The sequence below is a fragment of the Rhinoraja longicauda genome, chromosome 5 (genome assembly GCF_053455715.1).
Source record: "Rhinoraja longicauda isolate Sanriku21f chromosome 5, sRhiLon1.1, whole genome shotgun sequence".
NCBI lineage: Eukaryota > Metazoa > Chordata > Chondrichthyes > Rajiformes > Arhynchobatidae > Rhinoraja > Rhinoraja longicauda.
In genome coordinates, this window is record NC_135957.1 from 16,648,208 (window position 1) to 16,661,325 (window position 13,118).

Sequence of the window (13,118 nt, forward strand, 5' to 3'; positions counted from 1 at the left end):
GCCAACCAGCTTTGTGACATTTGCAAACTTGGAGATGTTACATTTCATTCCTTCATCTAAATCGTTAATATATATTGTAAATAACTGGGGTCCCAGCACTGAGCATGCGGCACCCCATTGGTCCCTGCCTGCCATTCTGAAAATGATCACTTAATTCCTACTCTTTGCTTCATGTCTGCCAACCAGTTCTCTATCCATTTATTCACAAAATGCTGGAGTAACTCAGCAGGTCAGGCAGCATCTCGGGAGAGAAGGAATGGGTGACGTTTCGGGTCGAGACCCTTCTTCAGACTGATGTCAGGGGGGCGGGACAGTTCTCTATCCATGTCAATACCCTACCCCCAATACCATGTGCTCTAATTTTGCACACTAGTCTCTTGTGTGGGACCTTGTCAAAGGCTTTATGAAAGTCCAGATACACCACATCCATTGACTCTCCCTTATCCATTCTACTTGTTACATCCTCAAAAAATTCCAGAAGATTAGTCAAGCATGATTTCCCCTTCATAAATCCATGCTGACTTTGACCGATCCTGTCAGTGCTTTCCAAATTCGCTACTATTACATCTTTAATAATCGACTCGAGCATCTTCCCCACTACTGATGTCAGGCTAACTGGTTTATAATTCCCTGTTTTCTCCCTCCCTCCTTTCTTAAAAAGTGGGGTTCCATTAGCTACCATCCAGTCCACAGGAACTGATCCAGTGTCTATAGAACATTGGAAAATGATCACCAATGCATTCACAATTTCCAGGGCCATCTCCTTGAGTTCTCTGGGATTCAGACCATCAGGTCCTGGGAATTTATCTGCCTTCAGTCTCAACTGTTTACCTAACACCATTTCCTGACTAATGTGGATTCCCTTCAGTTCCTACCTCCCACAAAATCCTCGGTCCCCTGGTATTTCTGGGAGATTGTTTCTGTCTTCCTTAGTGAAGACAGAACCAAAGTACTCGTTTAACTGGTCAGCCATTTCATTGTTTCCCCATTATAAATTCACCTGTTTCTGACTGAAAGGTACCTACATTTGTCTTCACTAATCCTTTCCTCTTCACATATCTACAGAAGCTTCCTTGGATTTATTAACACTATCCCTAACTTCCCTCATTAGCCGACTTCCCTGTTTTATTTTTACACCAAACAAAACACAAGGAATGAACAATTGTTGTAATTCATCCGTGCGATCTTTAAATCTCTGCCATTGCATATCCACTGTCAACCCTTTAAGTATCATTTGCCAGTCTATCCTAGCCAATTCCTATCCTAGCCAAAACCATCAAAATGGTTTTCTAATCACACTGGCGATATGCCCAGCGATTTTCAAGGTTCTACTTACAAATCCACACCTCTTGCAAACCTTTACAACTCTGCCATTTAATTTATATCATCCCTATTAGCTTTTTTTCCAAGCGATTAGAAATTTAGAAATTTAACTTTGTATGTGTCTCTGTCTTAATATGTATTACTTAGAGGGGATAACTAAGATTCTGTGATTATCAATGTAGATGCCAAGAGTATGTTTCCAATTGCAGGAGAGTCTTGTACCTGGAGGTGAGATCTCAGCATGTCCCTTAGCGCTGGGGAAATTTTCTTCAGTTGAAGACTTGTGAATCTTTGGACTATTCACTTTAAAGTTCTGCAGATGCTTAGTCATTGAGCACATACAATTTGAGATTAATAAATTTTTGTATTGGGGACATTATTTTCTAGGGTATTAGATAAACATGTAAATTGACATGGGGATGAACAAATTAGGGAGATGACTTTAAGTATTTAAAAAGTGGTACGTGAAAATTTGATTCTGTTTCATTGGTCACCTATCCCTGCACCAAAAGTCTAACTGAGAGTTTCAGGTATCATGAAAAGGATGAATTGGGTGGGTACAAGAAACTTAAGCTAGTAACAATGAGTAAAGGGCAGAGATTAAAGCATTCCTCAATCTTCTGCACTAGGACTACAAGATATGTTTATGCTACTTGATCTCATGATCTAACCCTAAAGCCACAATATCACTCTTGTAAAATGCGCCTCAGTTATTCCGGAAATATTGGTGCCTTTGTTGGACTCTGGAATTGGGTTTGTTTTGGAATCACATAATATCATATGAAAATCGATTAAGTTTAAGAGTAAAGAAAACCTTAAGATGTCTGAGCAGGCGTTGTAAATTTGAGAGTTGTGAATTTGTGGAATTCTCTGCCACAGAAGGCAGTAGAGGCCAATTCACTAGATAAATTTAAAAGAGAGTTAGATAGAGCTCTACGGGCCAGTGGAATCAAGGGATATGGGGAGAAGGCAGGCACGGGTTACTGATTGTGAATAATCAGCCATGATCACAATGAATGGCGGTGCTGGCTCGAAGGGCCAAATGGCTTTCTCCTGCATCTATTTTCTATGTTTCTATGTAAGAGGCTAAGGAAACACTTTGGAGTATATTTCTAATTATTGAAGAAAGCGTTTTAACAGTTTACCCTGTATAAGCTTTTCCTCTTTCAATTATATTTGTTCTGAAAGCACTAGGTTACTTGGGGTAGAGTCTAGCCAACACCATGCTTCTCTATCTTGCCTTAACTCGTTAGGCAATTCCTTAGCCTTCAATTATTTTTCACAGTGCAAATACAGATGAATCTTGCCCTGATTTCCTCCACCCCTCATTTAAGAGATGGGGATGATCACCTCTAATTTTAACCTTGATTATACTTGTGTATGTTATGATTTGCTTGAATAGCACATGAAACAAAGTTTTTCACTGTATCTTAGCAGAAGAAATTCACAATGTATTTTATCTGCTCCCTGCAGCTTTATGGTCTTAAGATGAGATAAAGGATATTTTGTCAAAGCAACCATTGTTTGATAATTGCCAAGTTAATTTCATTTGAACTTAGCCCTCACAGAGGCTCTGTTGGTTTGCACCACACCTGTTGGTTTGCATTACACAAGCAAACTGTGCCAATAAACTGACTCCTTCAGTCATGTTGAAATGTCATAATATACCACAGTGAATAACTGATCATGGAAGTAAAATTACTTTAAAAAAAGGATAAAAGTCAAATTCATGATCTTAAAAAAATAAATGGCATGTAAATATTTTTTCTGAACGGAACTTCTGCAGTAGAATTATAGAAATTTATTGTATAGAGGGTGGCAAATTAGTCTATTGTGTCCAGACCAGCATGAAATGGACAAAAGATGAAACCCATTTCTCAGATCATGGTCTATTGCCCTGCAGGGTATTGCTCTTCAAGTTACTTTTTGAGTGTAACTTTCTGATCAACATTTCCCTGAATTCTGTTGATTTTCTGAATGATGGTTGCTGCCCCATCAAGTCTGACCTCGTTTAACAAAATGTTTTCAAGATTAACACATTTGCTACCACAATGTTTCAATATCAAAAAACTTTAATATTTTCACTGTTCTGTTGAAATTGCATTGATATTTTAAAGTCACTCCAAAGGAAATTGTTCGCATTTCTTCATACAAAATGTAAATTTACGTCTATGAATTGTGGTTGCGGCAAATAGCACAATAGTAATACCTACCACTTTCTGCAGTCTCCTTTGTTTCTCGGTGCTCAAGTAACAAAACCAGGCAATGATGCAACCAGTCTTTCTGTTTTCCCCCATACACCTGTTGAAGTTCAATAGAGTATTTATTTAGTTAGACCAAAATGCTGGAGTAATTCAGCCGGACAGGCAGCATCTCTGGAGAGAAGGAATGGGTGACCCATCTTTTATTTACAGCACCCTCCATAATGTTTGGGACAAAGACTCATCATTTATTTATTTGCCTCTGTACTCCACAATTTGAGATTTGCATTAGAAAAAAATCACATGTGGTTAAAGTGCACATTGTCAGATTTTATTAAAGGGAATTTTTACACATTTTGGTTTCACCATGTAGAAATTACAGCTGTGTTTATACATAGTATCCCCCCATTTCAGGGCACCATAATATTTAGGACACATGGCTTTAAGGGTGTTTGTAACTGCTCAGGTGTGTTTAATTACCTCCTCAATGGAGGTAAAAGAGAGCACTCAGCACTTAGTCTTTCCTCCAGTCTTTCCATCACCTTTGGAAACTTTTATTGCTGTTTAACAACATGAGGACCAAAGTTGTGCCAATGATAGTCAAAGAAGCCATTATGAGACTGAGAAACAAGAATAAAACTGTTAGAGACATCAGCCAAACCTTAGGCTTACCAAAATCAATTGTTTGGAACATCATTAAGAAGGAGGAGAGCACTAGTGAGCTTACTAATCACAAAGGGACTGGCAGGCCATGGAAGGCCTCCACAGCTGATGACAAAAGAATTCTCTCTATAATAAAGAAAAATCTCCAAACAACTGTCCGACAGATCAGAAACACTCTTCAGGAGTCGGGTGTGGATTTGTCAATGATCACTGTCCGCAGAAGACTTAATGAACAGAAATGCAGAGGGTACACTAAGATGCAAACCATTGGTTTGCTGCAAAAATAGGATGGCCAGGTTACAGCTTGTCAAGAAGTATTTAAAAGAGCAACCACAGTTCTGAAAAAAGGTCTTGTGGACAAATGAGATGAAGATTAACATATCAGAATGATGGCAAGAGCAAAGTATGGAGGAGAGAAGGAACTGCCAAAGATCAAAAACATACCACCTCATCTGTGAAACACGGTGGTGGGGGTGTTATGGCCTGGGCATGTATGGCTGCTGAAGAAACTGGCTCACTTATCTTCATTGATGATACAACTGCTGATGGTAGTAGCATAATGAATTCTGAAGTGTGTAGACACATCCTATCTGCTCAGGTTCAAACAAATGCCTCAAAACTCATTGGCCGGCGATTCATTCTACAGCAAGATAATGATCCCAAACATACTGGTAAAGCAACAAAGGAGCTTTTCTAAGCTAAAAAGTGATCAATTCTTGAGTGGCCAAATCAATCACCCGATCTGAACGCAATTGAGCATGCCTTTTGTATGCTGAAGAGAAAACTGAAGGGGACTAGCCCCCAAAACAAGCATAAGCTAAAGATGGTTGCAATACAGGCCTGGAAGAGCATCACCAGAGAAGACACCCAGCAACTGGTGATATCCATGAATCACAGACTTCAAGCAGTCACTGTATGCAAAGGATATGCCACAAAATACTAAACATGACTACTTTCATTTACATGACATTGCTGTGTCCCAAACATTATGGTGCCCTGAAATGGGGGGACTATGTATAAACACAGCTGTAATTTCTACATGGTGAAACCAAAATCTGATAATGTGCACTTTAACAACATGTGATTTTTTTCTATTACAAATCTCAAATTGTGGAGTACAGAGGCAAATAAATAAATTATGGGGTCTCTGTCCCAAACATTATGGAGGGCACTGTAGTTAGTTTAGTTTATTGTCATGTGTACTGAGGTACAGTGAAAAGCTTTTGTTGCGTGCTATCTAGTCAGTGGAAAGACAATACATGATTACATTCGAGCCATTTACAGTGTATAGATACATGATAAGGGAATACCTTTAGTGCAAGGTATAGCCAGTAAAGTCCGATCAAGGTTCACCAACAAGGTAGATAGTTGTTCAGGACTGCTCTCTGGTTGTGGTAGGTTGATTCAGTTGCCTGATAACAGCTGGGAAGAAACTGTCCCTGAATCTGGAGGTGTGCGTTTTCACACTTCTATACCATTTGTCTGATGGGAGAAGGGAGAAGAGTGGTCGGGGTGCGACTCGTCCTTGATTATGCAGCAGGAGGTATAAGTGCAGTCAATGGCAGGGAGGTTGGTTTGTGTGATGGTCTGGGCTGCATCCACAATTCGCTGCAATTTCTTGTGGTCTTGGATGGCTGTTCCCAAACCAAGCTGTGATACATCCTGGTAAAATGCTTTCTACGGTGCACTTGTAGTAGTTGATGAGAGTTGTTGGGGACATGCCGAACGTCCTAAGCCTTCTAAGGAAGTAGAGGCGTTTGTGTACTTTCTTGGTCGTTGCTTCAATATGGGTGGTTCAGGAGAAGTTGTTGGTGAAATTGACTCTTAAGAATTTAAAGTTTTCAACCATCTCTACTTCAGCGTTGTCAATGCAAACTGGGGTATGTGTTCCACTTTGCTTCCTGAAGTTGATCACTATCTCCTTTGTCTTGCTGACATTGAGAGAAAGATTGTTGTCTCGACATCAGAACACGGGGTACTCTATCTCCTTCCTGTATTTCGTCTCATCAGTATTTGATATCCAGCCCACAATTGTGGTGTAGTCTGTGAATTTGAAAATTTAATTAGATTTGTACATGGTTGCACAATCATGGGTGTACAAGGAGTAACGAAGGGGGCTGAGAATGCAGCCTTGCAGAGCACCAATGTTGAGGATTATCGTAGGGGATGATTTGGCATCTCCTCACTGATTGGGGTCTGTTGGACAGGAAATCAAGGATCCAGTTACAGAGATGAGTGCTGACCCCAAATCCTGCGAGTTTGATGATATATTTGGATGGTATAATGGTATTAAAGGCAGAGCTGTAGTCTATGAATAGGAGTCTGATGTTGATGTCTCTCTTATCCAGGTGTTCCAGGGATGAGTGTAGGACTAGGATGATGGCATCATCCATGGACCTGTTGTGGCGTATTTGGTGACATACCAAATCTCTAAGGGAATAGAGGTGTTGATGAACTTGGGTTCACTGGGCAGTGGCTTTCCCTTCCTGAAGTCAACAAATCCTTTGTCTTGCTAACACTGAGAGCAAGATTGTTGTTCTGGCACCATTCAATCAGATTATCAATCTTCCTCCTGTACTCTGACTCAATAGTCAATAGTCGTTTATTTGTCACATACACATAAATGTGTAGTGAAATGAAACATTACCCGCAGTTGAACAATAAGACCAATAAGAATAATCAATAAAAATGCAATAACACATACAATCACAAACTAACACCAAACAAAAAGAAACATCCATCACAGTGAGTCTCCTCCAGTCCCTCCTCACTGTGATGGAAGGCCAGAATGTCTTTTCTCTTCCCTGCCGTCTTGTCCCGCGGTCAGGCTGTTGGAGTTGCCACGTCGGGGCGGTCGGGGCTCCCGACATTGAAGCCCCCGCTGGGCGGTGAAAAACCCGCGGCCTATTCCAGGCTGCGCCGGACGGTGAAAGGTCCGCGGCGGGCCGACCCAAGCCCCGCGATTCGGGGCGGGCGAACACGCTGCCTCTGCCGCTGCCGGAGCTCCCGATGTCGGCCCCCACCCAGGGGCCTGCGGGCTTCCGACGTCCAGGCGGCCCGCGCCGGAGCCTCCGGAGACGAGTCGCAGCCGCTCCCGCAGCATCCGCAGGCAGCCAGCGCCGCAGGTGGTGAGTCCGGGCCGCGGGCTCTGTGAACCAGAGCCCCAGGTGGTCCCAGGTGCATGGCCGCTGGTAGGCCGCAACGGGAACGGAGACACGATACAGAAACAAAGGTCGCGTCTCCGTTCGGGAGAGAGAATTTTTTGCAGTTCCCGTTCCCTCCCACCCCCTCCCCCCCACATAACATACAAACACTACACCATATTAAAACTACAATTCATACAGATTCATACAAAAACAACAAAAAACACAAAAGACAGACAGACTGCAGGCAAGCCGCAGCTGCGACGGCAGCGCTGGCTCCGTTACTCATCGTTACTCATCGTTACTCATCGTTACTCATTATTTGTTCACACAGTGATATTGTTTGTGAATTTAAAGATGGTGTTAGTATATCTCTAGCTAAATAGTGGGAATAGAGCAGGGGACTGTATACAGCCTTGAAGTGCCCCTTTGCTGATGGTTATCGAGAGGAAGTGCAATTGCTAATTCATACTGATTGTGGTCAGCTGATGAGGAAGCCCAGGATTCAATGGCATCGAGTTTGATTATGTAATTTGTTGGCATTGTGTAACTTGCTAATCTGGTGTTCCTTTATAGAACACCTGGCTTACTTGGCCGCCAGCCTGAGGCGACCTGAATCTGGCATCATGGGTTTGCCCGGACGTCCTGGACTACCTGGAGCTTCAGGCCCATCTGGAGACAATGGCGTCCCTGGACAATCAGGAGTTCGTGGACTGTATGGCCTTAAAGGTCCACCTGGCATAATTGGTTACAAAGGACAAAAAGGTAATAGTCAAGCAGAGCAATGAGGCAGCCGAACACCTTCCTTTGAGGTACACGCACAATGTAGTTTATTTACACATAATGCACATTGACACAAAGCTGTGGATTCAGAAAGAGCCCTAAAGAATAAATGGACATCTTGGATCAGCTAATTTGATATCATTACATGCTAGGATGTTCTATGTCATTTGCAAAGCTTTTGTATGCAATATTTTTACCAGTTAAATTGTATGCTAAATCTGTCATGTTCTTCCCTCACGTAACTATCAATTTTTGAAGTTTGAATTCCTAGGTCATTCTGTATTAATTCTCCAAATTTGATAGCATACTGTAATTTTGTTGATTGAAACAGAAATTGAATGGTAGCAATTGAACTTTGGGAACCAATGATAATTACGTTAATATTAAAAATATTTAATTTTAATTATAAATTCTTTAATTATTCTATATCAACATCTAATATGTATTTCTGTGCAGGTGAACAAGGTGATAGGGGTGACAAAGGACTGACAGGAAGAGGACCCAGGGGATTGCCCGGGCAACAAGGTCTACCAGGTATGAACAAACATGGCTAATCCCAGGTGGCCTCATTTTACTTTTTTTTCCTTTGTAAACTTTGTCTTTTTGAATAAGCTGGTTAATAATGTATGCATTATGTTTATATGCATTTTAAAACATTATGGTATCATTTTATTTAGCATCAAATTATAATGATTTTGCGGCAGCCACATTAATAATGTGCACCACCCCCAATGACATCCCTACTCCAATCCACTGATTGATGAACATGAGTTTATTCCTTACTGCTCTGCTGGTTCTTCTTTTATATTTCTTCACAAAGTAGAAGAGTAATTTCAGCAGTTAAACTACCAACTGGCACATATTAGGGATATGGGAGAAAATTGGAAAACCCAGTGGGGACCCACAGAGTCACAGGAAGAAAGTGCAAACTCCACCCAGACAACACTTGGAAGTCAGGATTAAAGTCTGGGTATTTGGAGCAGTGAGCCAGCTGCCCTATCTACAGTGGCACAGTCAACCAAGATCAAAACATGTATGTGAGAGTGTGCTTGGATAATACATCTGGTCTGGATGAAAAGTAGGCAGTGTCTGGAAGCTATGCAATTGGATTATGGGTAGTGAGTGGCAAAGTGATTGCTGACTTGTAGATATTGTTGATGGTGAGTGATGAATGTGTACACCAAGGAGCACTGTGTGATGCTAGTGATTGACTTCAACATTTTTCCAAATCCTGTATGCTTCACTCCTGCCATTGACCTCAAATGCTAACTCTCCTCCTCATGATTGACAATGTACACTGCAGTTTGCAAGGCCTTTATAGGAAGAAGACTTCTTGCCTTTTCTTTACCTTGCTCATCAATGCTTGGAGACCTGCATCTGCAATGCTCTCATTTTCCATGAACCTTCTAATCCTGTGTTCCAGCTAATAAGCATCTCTTCCCATGTGTCCATGAGATTTACACACCTTGCCATTTACTTCCAGGAATATCAATTGATGCTAGCTAGTGTTAGTCTAACTGGTCTATAACGGCAGCAAGTTATGGTGAGGCAAGTTAAGTGGTTTCCACACTTCTAAACTAAACTAAAGCACCTGTCTCTATTTGATTATGTGCTTAATTCTGAGAAGTGTTGAGGTGTGAATGAAAGGCAGCTGGCAGTTCCCTTTTGATACTGACTGATAAAAGCCAGCAAAGTTCAGCCAAAATAATTGCAGACTCATTACTAGTAGAGTCAGTGACATGTTAAAACATCGAAAATAGAACAGTACAACCCAGGAACAGGCCCCTTCTGCCAACAATGTCTGCCGAACAAGATGGCAAGACCAACCCTTCTCTGTCTGAACATAATCTATTTCTCTCCATTCCCTGCATATCCATGTGCCTATCCAAAAGTCTCTCAAGTGCCACTCTTGTATCTGTCTCCACCATCACCCAAGACAGCATATTCCAGACACTCACCACCTTCTGGGTAAAAACAAAACCTGCACATTTGCCTTGCACATCTCCTTTAAACTTTGCACATCTCCTTTAAACTTTGCCCCTCTCACTTTAAAGCTATGTCCTCTGGTATTTGATATTTCCATCTGGGAAATAGGTTCTGTCTACCCTATCTATGTCTCTCATAATTTAACATTAGGTTTCTCTACTACCTCCCACGTTTCAAAGAAAATTCCAAGTCTGTCCATACCAGTCACCCCCTAATCCAGACATCATTCTAGTAAATCTACTCTGCACACTTTCCAAAGCCTCCATGTCCTTCCTATAATGGGGTGATGAGAACTGCATGCAATATTCCAAACATGGCCTAATTAAAGCCCTATGAAGCTGCATCATGACTTCCTGACTCTTATACTCAATGCCCCGATCAATGAAGGCAAGCATATAATCTGCCTTTTCTACCACTCTGTTCACTTGTATTGCTACTTTCAGGGAGTTATGGACTTGAACTCCAAAATCCCTCTGTTCATCAATGCTGTAAAGGATCATGCCATTAATTGTATTTTCTCCCCTTACATTCGACCTCCCTAAGTGCAACACCTCACATTTGCTCGGTTTAAACTCTATCTGCTATTTCTCTGCCCATTTCTCTAGCTAATTTCAAGGTTTTAAGGTCAGTTTATTGTCACATGTACCAATTAAGGTACAGTGAAATTCGAATTACCATACAGCTATAGTTAAAAAAAAGCAACGAGACACACAACTACATAAAAGTTAATGTAAAAATCCACCACAGCAGATTCTCCACGTTCCTAACTGATGCAAGGCAATACAGTCCAAACTTCTTCCTCTTTTATTCTCCCGCGGTCGGGGCAGTGGAACCATCCGCAATCGGGGTGGTTGAAGCTCCCGCGTCAGGGCGGTTGAAGCTCCTGCGGCTTGGAGCTCCCGATGTCAGTCTCTGACCAGAGACCGCGGGCTCTGTGATGTTAAAGTCCCGCAGACACCCGCGGTTGATCTCTCGAAATCGGTCTCCAGCAGAGGCCGCCAACTCCTCAACGTTAGGCTGCAGTGCGGACGGAGATACGATACGGAAAAAATCGCAAGAGCCACAACACCCCCTCCTCCTGAATCTGAAACTGCTCTTGCAGATTAGTGTTTCTCCGCACTCATCTCCCTGTCCTTCATGTCCTTCTCCCTAGTGCAACAGATGCAAAGTACTTGTGTAGTATTTCACTTATATCCCCTAACTCCAAGCACAATTTCCTTCCTTTATCCTTGAGTGGTCCTACCATCTGCCTGGTTACCCTCTTATTTTTAATATAAATAGCTTTGGGATTTTCTTTCATCCGACTTGCCAAAATCATTTTGTGGCCCCTTTTGGTCTTTCAAATCACCTATTTGAGTTCTTTCCTCTTTACTTTATGTTCCTCAAAGGTCCTGACTAATTCAATCCTCTTAAACCTTATATGCACTTCCTTTTTCCTTTTAACCAAATTAACAACTCTTGGGTCATCCAAGGTTCCTTTACTTTGCCATCCTTATCCTTCCTCACTGGACCATGCTGGTTTTGAAATTCGATCATCTAGTCTTTAAACAATTACCACATGTCACATGTAGACTTACCCAATAAAAACTGCTCCCAGTGTACCCTCCTGAGCTCTTGCCTAATACCATTCTAATTTGTCTTACTCCATCTGTCCTATTCTAACTATAGCGGTGGCACCAGGAGTAATCTGAAGATTACTACCCTTGGAGCCCTGCTTTTTAATCTTTTGCTTAACTCCCTATATTCCTCGACCCTGGCACCAGACCATCCTGCAGTCTGCCCCCCTAACTAACGAGTCTCCTATCACTATGTGTCTGTTTGACTTTTCCCTATCCCCGCTGTGCCCCAGAGCTAGGCCTAATACCACAGACTGGGCCATTACTGCTTTTGCTCTTGCCTGACCAGTTATCCCCTCCAACAGTATCCAAAGGAGCACACCTATTAATCGAGGTACCCAAGGATTTCCTGCACTCTCTGCCTACACCCTTTCCTGGTGGTCACCCATCTACTTTCTGCCTGTACCTTAGGCATGACCATTTCACTGTAATTCCTATCTATGACACTCTCACATCCCATGGATAATCCTTGAGGTCATCCAGCTGCAGCTCCAATTCCTTAACACAATCTGTAAAGAGTCACAGCTGAACGCACTTACTGCATGTAGTCCTCGGGACACTGGAAATCCCTTTGTCTTCCAACTTACTATTGGAGGAGCATTCCACTATCCCACCTGCTATCACTAACACACCAAGAGCCAAGAATTACACAGAAAATTCTTAACCTATCGTACCTTAACCTGCTGTCACCATTTGCTCGCCCCTCTTGATTAAGCTTCTGTTCTCGAAAATGTTTCTATTTTTCTTGCTTTGTCTTCCATCCTTGCCCATAGCAATGATAAGAGTTATCTCATAACTGCAGATAGAAATATAACTATTTGCTTTTCTTCTTGTTTTGTTTTGTTTAAAGCTCACTCTAAGCATGCAGTGAAATGAATAGTGAAAAGTCTGTAATTATCTGTGGACAGAACAGACAACAGCAGTTTGAAGATAGACACCAAATGCTGGTGTAGCTCAGCGGGACAGGCAGCATCTCTGGAGAGAAGGAATGGGTGACGTTTTGAGAGACCCTTCTTCAGACTGAGTCGAAACATCACCATTCCTTCTCTTCAGAGATGCTGCCTGTCCCACAAACCAGCATCTGCAGTTCCTTCCAGCAGTTGTTTGAATGTGGGCTCATCTTCGAAAAGCAGGGAGGCATGTTAACATGATCAGATTTGGTTATATTTTCTTCTCCCATTTTACGATATGATGACATTTTTGCTGATCATTTACCATGGGATGTTGCTAATCTCCAGATTGAATGATGGATGTAGGGATGGCTCTATGGACATCTTGCTCACTTCAGCCATTTCTGGAACCATACCTTTACAGAAGATGATTTGACTATTTAGATATTCAAATCTGCTCTGTAATTCATTGTGGCCAATTTGCTAACAATAGTGCCTAACCTATACATACTC

At 41.9% G+C, this 13,118-nt stretch overlaps 1 protein-coding gene across 1 annotated transcript in view; it reads left to right on the forward strand.

The window, feature by feature from the left end:
* Positions 1–13,118, forward strand: part of col9a1b (collagen, type IX, alpha 1b) — an 82,294-nt gene that overhangs the window by 67,685 nt on the left and 1,491 nt on the right. The window contains exons 30-31 of the mRNA XM_078398994.1: positions 7,907–8,095; positions 8,570–8,647. Of these exons, the coding sequence (XP_078255120.1) occupies positions 7,907–8,095; positions 8,570–8,647 (267 nt within the window). The remainder of the gene's footprint in view (positions 1–7,906; positions 8,096–8,569; positions 8,648–13,118) is intronic.